Genomic DNA, 6,000 nt, shown 5'->3' on the forward strand with positions numbered 1-6,000 from the left:
CATTATTATTTTAAGGTATAATTAATTTTAACTTTTAAACAGGTGTAAACTTGGCAGCTTTTATCATCATTGTGTTTTCCTATGGGAGTATGTTCTACAGTGTTCACCAGACAGCTATTATGGCTACTGAAATTCGGAATCATATTAAAAAAGAGATGATCCTTGCTAAACGTTTTTTCTTCATTGTATTTACTGATGCACTATGTTGGATACCTATTTTTATTTTGAAACTCCTTTCTTTACTTCGAGTAGAAATACCAGGTATGTCCTTTCTTTTTGAGGCTGTTTCAACAGTGTCTGCATGAAATGTTCCTTCTACTTCAGAAGAAAAATAATTTAATGAAATGAACTATATTTCTGTGATTAACTTCATGTTCTATACCTATGTATATGTTGACACAATATAATGAATAGTATAGTTTTGCTATTTAATTGAACTCTATTACTACAGTCATGAAAGATTAGGCACCTCTGAGTTATATGAAAAACTCCAAAATTCAAATCATTCAAGTCTATCTGCTTATAATATCTATAAAGTGTACAAAATATATTTGAAAATCAAGGCTGAGTTGCATTGGCTTTTCTCACCTTAGGACTTTTACTGGTTCTGTTGCCTAAATGTCTCAGGACAATATAGTGTTTTCTGTCTTGATTCAATAATGTAACTTATTCTGAAATGACTTTATTTTACAAGCTGGTATTTATAGCTCCACTCATTAAGTTAAATAAGATCTGTTTATCTTCTTCATGCTATGAATGTATTCCCATGTAAAAAGAGTGCAACCTAAAAGACTAAAATTGCACCTTAATTTTTTCCTTCTCTTTGCAATACCAGTACATGCCAGAAAAAAAGCCTCTTTATGTGGGGTTTGTTAACCCTGTTAGAAGGGACATGTGAGCATGAACAGAAAAATCAGCAGCAGAAGATTCAGACTCAGTGTACAGATAGATGTATGTCACAATATTACATTGGCGAGAAATTTTTTTAGCTCAGATAGTTTTACCTTATGTGCTGACCAGGAGGGTTGGAAGTTGAAATTTTTGAAGTTTGGACTTGCATCTCAAATGTCTCGACGTTATGCTGATTATGTCAAATATTCAGTTATTTCAAATATTTTAATATTGTTCTTCAAGAAGCTATCAAACCACCTATGCTATTTGAAAGAAAATATCTTGAAAAGTAGAAGCAGGTGTATTATAAGTCAAGAAACCTTGAAGAAATCTTTCTGAATCAGAGGGTGATCTCGGGATCAGCAAATTAGTGTCCTGTGATAGATGAACCAGATTAAACAGTAATTACTCAGCTTGAGAAACTAGATATGACAGCTAGTTGTCCAAATTGACACAAATTGTAAACTCCTTTGATAGCATTTGCTTTGTGTTGGTGATACATTGTGACAGTTTTAGAACTAAGCACCTGCTCGTTTCCAAAACTGTAGCCAATGTGATGGGCGTCACCAGGAATGTCTTGAAATTGCAACAAAGTTGTAAAAGTGGAGAGGGGCGTGGAGGGGTGTCCTGGAAGGAGAGAGCCAATGAAGGTTTTTATGCCTCTTGGAACCATTCTGTAACTGTTTTAAGTTACAGAACTGTTATAGAAGTTCTGTAAATTCAATATATAAGTTCTGTAAATTATATAGGTTCAGTTTTGTAAGTCAAACAACACAATGGAGGGCACCCACTGACATCTTTCAGCACTTTAATCCTGTCTCTTCTCCACCTGCCCCTCAGGTAACTTATCTCCCAAACAGTAAAGGACGAGAAAGGGGTGTTGTAAAGATGCACAGACTGACATAGGCAGACAGCAAACAAAGAAGGAAATTAGGAGGATGTGTACAATGCTCTTTTTAAGGGGGAGGAATGGAGAAGTCCTGGTGCAGAAGAGAAAACCAGGCTCTGAGGGGATACGGGGAATGGAGGATAGTTTTGCAGGACAGAATATCAGGGTCATGATTAGGACTTCATGTCATCAGTCCTGGAAAGAAGATGGGGAACAGAGATCACAGTTAGAGATAAGGAGCAAAGCAGAGACAAAAAGTTTTGGGGCAAGAAAAAGGGGCTCAGCCAGAACAAGAAGTCTGTCGGGGCAAAGAGGGAGCTGGGGCATGGAAAAGAGGGATAAATGGAACTACTGTGAGAATAATAAATGTCAGCTTTTGCAGGGAGTACTGGAAACAGAGGGAGATAAGAGGCAGTGCAAGTGTAACAGAAAGAAGAAAAATAAAAGCACCTGTTGTGCCAGGAGCTCAGCCTAATGATCTCCCCCTCTCACCAGCAAGCTGTGCTGCATTGGCATCAAGTGCTTATGCTAACTAAAGAATGCAAACACTGGGATGCATATTACAGCTGCCTTTCTTCTTCCCTCCCTAAGGTACCATAACTTCTTGGGTGGTGATTTTTATACTGCCAATAAATAGCGCTTTGAATCCTCTTCTCTACACTTTGACCACACGACCTTTCAAAGAAATGATTCATCAGGTTTGGTACAACTACAGACAGAGAAGATCCAAAAGAGGTAAAGGCAGCCAGAAACCGTACGGTCCATCATTCATTTGGGTAGAGATGTGGCCAATGCATGAAATCACGCCAAAGGTTACGAAGCCTGTGCTTTGTACAGACTCTTCTGATGCTTCAGTGACTACACAGTCAACAAGACTAAATTCATACACGTAATTACAGTTTGAGTCCTCACGGTGACATCGGCACTGTTAGCTTCACATCCGTGGGCTTGCTGCTTTACAGCCACGAGGAAAAGGAGGGAGGTGTGACACCAGGGCTCAGTGAACCACTGTGCCAAGAAGAGGGAGCCATGTGTCTGTTTGCAGGTAGAACTGGCACTTTACCATCTCACAGCAGTACCCGACATTTTGACAGTTCATCCTAGATCAGAATGAGAAATCAGTTGTTTGGGGCTTTTTTTCTTCCAGAAGCCGAGTGTGGAAAAAAAAAATGAATTGTCATTTGAAACATCTCACCCTGAAAGCAGATTGTTTGAAAATCATCTATTTTTGGGGAAGTGTGTGTGTGTGTCTATGTGTGTGTCTGTCTGTCTTTTCTTTTTTCTTCTTGTAAGTTCCCATTTCAACAGCTGATTTTTTAAAGAGTTAATTGGTTTCCTCATTAAGAAATGTATTTCTCCTCAAAGTTTCTGACTGGCTCTATTTAGGCTGCATCATCTCTTAAAAAGCTTTAAGGAGCAATAGCTGTAAGAAAAACATTCAAATTTCATAATTAGGTCAGTTTACTATATTTGTCAAGGCCAAAGAAGCGAAAATTATATTTTTTTTATAAATTTACAGACTATTTCACTCATGTAAAGGCAATAGTGAAATGGTAATGATAGTTCTAATGCAGTCGCCAGGTTGGACAAGGCCTTGATCAGTCTGATCTACTGGGAGGTGTCCCTGCCCATGGCAGGGAGAGGCTGGGGCTAGATGATCTTTAAGATTCCAATTCAGGCAGAACCAGAACTGTGGTGAAGACAAAAATAAAAAGAAGAGGTTTGGTTTGGTTGTTGTTGTTTGTCCTGTGTCCCCCAGCTTTAACTGGTGGCAGTTTCCCCGTTCTCACTCTGGAAAGACTGGACTGAGTATCCCAGCACCTTGCTGCTGCTCTTTTCCTCCTTTTCTTAACAGGCTACCAAAAGTAGCTCACCACAGCTTGCAGACTTCAACAAATTCCAGTCTTAAAATGTCTCTCTATGTATAAGGGAGATGGTCAAATAGAAAATTATCCATCTTAATAGGTGTCATGACATCTACATTTTAATCACTTTATACATGACTGGATGCATTATAGCTAAAGTAATTTAAAGACCACAGCCATTCAGCACTTTTTGAAGCATTATTTTACTTCCCAGAATTACAAGTGTAAAATAAAAAATATCCCATCTGAAAAAATCCCCTAGAGGCAGTTCCTTCATACATTCTTACTGAAAATAATCTTTTCTATTATGAATTATTACAACTTCCCTTCTTCTTTCAGTACCGTATTCAGTCTGATGGCCTAGAAGCCCAAAAAGGTAAAAAAGCTTTTTTTTGCATTGATTTGAAACTATTTAAAATTAAGTTAAAAGATACTTCCAATGTTTGCACTTAACTTCTTAGCAGTATAAGAAGTAGAATTTTGAAAAAGTGTGGCTCACACTTCAATTGTTTACAGAACTTTGGATTATCTTTGGATTTGAAACTGAAGATTGTTAAGCATCTTGTTTCCACTACTGTGTGTTCTACTGAAATAAAATATTATCTGCTGAACAAAACGACTTCTTTTCCAAGCTGTTTAGCAACGTTTCGGGTTGTAGGGGTTAAAAACACCTAAGCAAAATCCTGCCACGGACAATTAGAACTCAATTCAATAGAAGTTCCTTACTCAGGGGGCCAAGCCTTCTCAAGGACTGCAAATGCCTTTGGTGAGATGTGCAAGGATCCCTGACCTTGCCATTACTTGTTTTTCACTACACGGGATTATGGTTATATCCACTGTCACCTTTGTTTCTATCAGTAACACAATAATAGTCAATACTACATAATTTTTGCAACTTCTTTATTGTTTTGATAAGCAAGCTACAGAGGGTCTTTCTCAGAGTCCTATAAGTAAAAATAAGGCCTGCTAGTAAGTCGTGGCAGAGTCACGTTCTCCTGCAGCCTGCCATTGCATCTCAGCATTACTTTTTTCCACAGTGCCTGGCTAAGGTACAGGAGTGTCAGGACAGCTACTTATTACAGATCAGCCATCCTTCAGACCAAAAGGTTCTATTAACAGTAAGCTCTAGGCTATCAAACTAGTCACTGCTTAAGGCAAAGATGAAAAACAGGACAGAGCTAAATAACTCTGAGGTGTTTCCCCAGAGATGGGAGAATACATGTCACAGATCCTATTCCAATAGAAGCTTTTACTTACAGTTCAAAATAATCCATCCTATCAGTAAATGCTGCTAAACTCCTACCCTGCAGAGATATAGGGTTCATCATAAGGCACTTAATTACAACTAAAGGTTGGGTAAAATTGCTTGCAGTAATAAAAGATCTTGCAAAAAATAATCTGCAGTTTTACAGACATGCTTGCAATACTGCTAAAAATAGTAAGATTTGGTACATAGGATTTTTCTACAGCTCATAAATAAGCCACAACTTGCTGCATTGTCCCATACTCAAAGTGAAGAAAAAGTATGTGTAACAAAAAAAAAAATGAAGTTAGGTGAAGTTTCTCTGAGGTTGGCAGGGTTTCTGCTGGTGACAGCTCTTAAAAATGAGGGCTGGCAATTCTTTATCATAGGACATCACTGCCCTACCAGTATTGAGTTCAGAACGTAGAATTCATACTAACTTTGTATCTACCACGTTAGCACAAAAGAGAGAGAAAAAATAGGACAGTAAGAGATCGCTTGAGCTTCAACGAAGAATCTAAAAGTCAAAACTGATTCCCTAAACAAAGTTTTTTTTTATTGGGTAGACTAACATAAACCATCCATACGAGAGCCCTCAAGTATTTGTGAGAGAACTCTGGGGGGAAACAGAACTCCAGGTGAGGTCCCTCAGGGCGGCGGTCGGCAGGGGCAGCGCGGGCTCGGCGGGCAGGGCCGGCGTCAGCCGCTGGGCTTCAGCGACTCGTAGCCCTCCCTCAGCAGGTCCCGCCACGTCCTGAGGAACCGGGCGTTCTCCGAGCACTTGCTGGCCAGCTCCTCCACCTGGGCCGACACGGCCGACGTCGCCTCCAGGATCTTCGCCAGCGAGAAGGCGGCCTGGAGGGACGGCACAGAGGTTGGGGGTCGCCGGCGCCCGGCAGCGTCCCCGCGGGGGCCCCGGAGCCCGCCCGAGGGCAGCGCGCCGCACTCACGTCGCCGATCTGCATCTCCACCTCCTCCAGCAGCTCCCGCGTGTCGCCGCCGGGCGGCTCCGGCGACCCCGACCCCTCGCTCCCGCCGCGGACCCTCCGGGGCTCGGCGCCGGGCGATCCCTCGGGCACCGCGGCGGGCGGCAGCGGCCGCGCCTCGGCCAT

The 6,000-nt window shown here is 41.2% G+C and overlaps 2 protein-coding genes across 5 annotated transcripts in view; one reads left to right on the forward strand and one right to left on the reverse strand.

The window, feature by feature from the left end:
* Positions 1-4,403, forward strand: part of RXFP1 (relaxin family peptide receptor 1) — a 48,815-nt gene extending 44,412 nt beyond the window's left edge. For all 4 annotated transcript variants that reach the window (XM_039700241.1, XM_039700242.1, XM_039700239.1 and 1 more), the window contains exons 17-18: positions 43-261; positions 2,372-4,403. In XM_039700241.1, coding sequence (XP_039556175.1) covers positions 43-261; positions 2,372-2,673 — 521 coding nt within the window. In that variant the 3' untranslated portion in view covers positions 2,674-4,403. The remainder of the gene's footprint in view (positions 1-42; positions 262-2,371) is intronic.
* A 128-nt stretch (positions 4,404-4,531) lies between these two features.
* CUNH4orf46 (chromosome unknown C4orf46 homolog) lies at positions 4,532-6,000 on the reverse strand. Its single transcript, XM_039700244.1, has 2 exons — positions 5,839-6,000; positions 4,532-5,743 (listed from the first exon to the last, which is right to left on the reverse strand). Exons 1-2 carry the CDS (start codon positions 5,998-6,000, stop codon positions 5,588-5,590), a joined length of 318 nt encoding a protein of 105 aa, XP_039556178.1. The 3' UTR covers positions 4,532-5,587.

Source organism: Passer montanus, unplaced genomic scaffold (genome assembly GCF_014805655.1).
Source record: "Passer montanus isolate IOZ18808 unplaced genomic scaffold, ASM1480565v1 scaffold14, whole genome shotgun sequence".
Lineage (NCBI taxonomy): Eukaryota > Metazoa > Chordata > Aves > Passeriformes > Passeridae > Passer > Passer montanus.

Bases quoted from the DNA above. Each gene is read 5' to 3' on its own strand.
- CUNH4orf46 (XM_039700244.1), bottom strand. From the start codon at position 6,000: ATGGCCGAGGCGCGGCCGCTGCCGCCCGCCGCGGTGCCCGAGGGATCG. The intron at 5,744-5,838 runs GTGAGTGCGGCG...CCGTCCCTCCAG, and splicing joins TGGAGATGCAGATCGGCGAC to GCCGCCTTCTCGCTGGCGAA.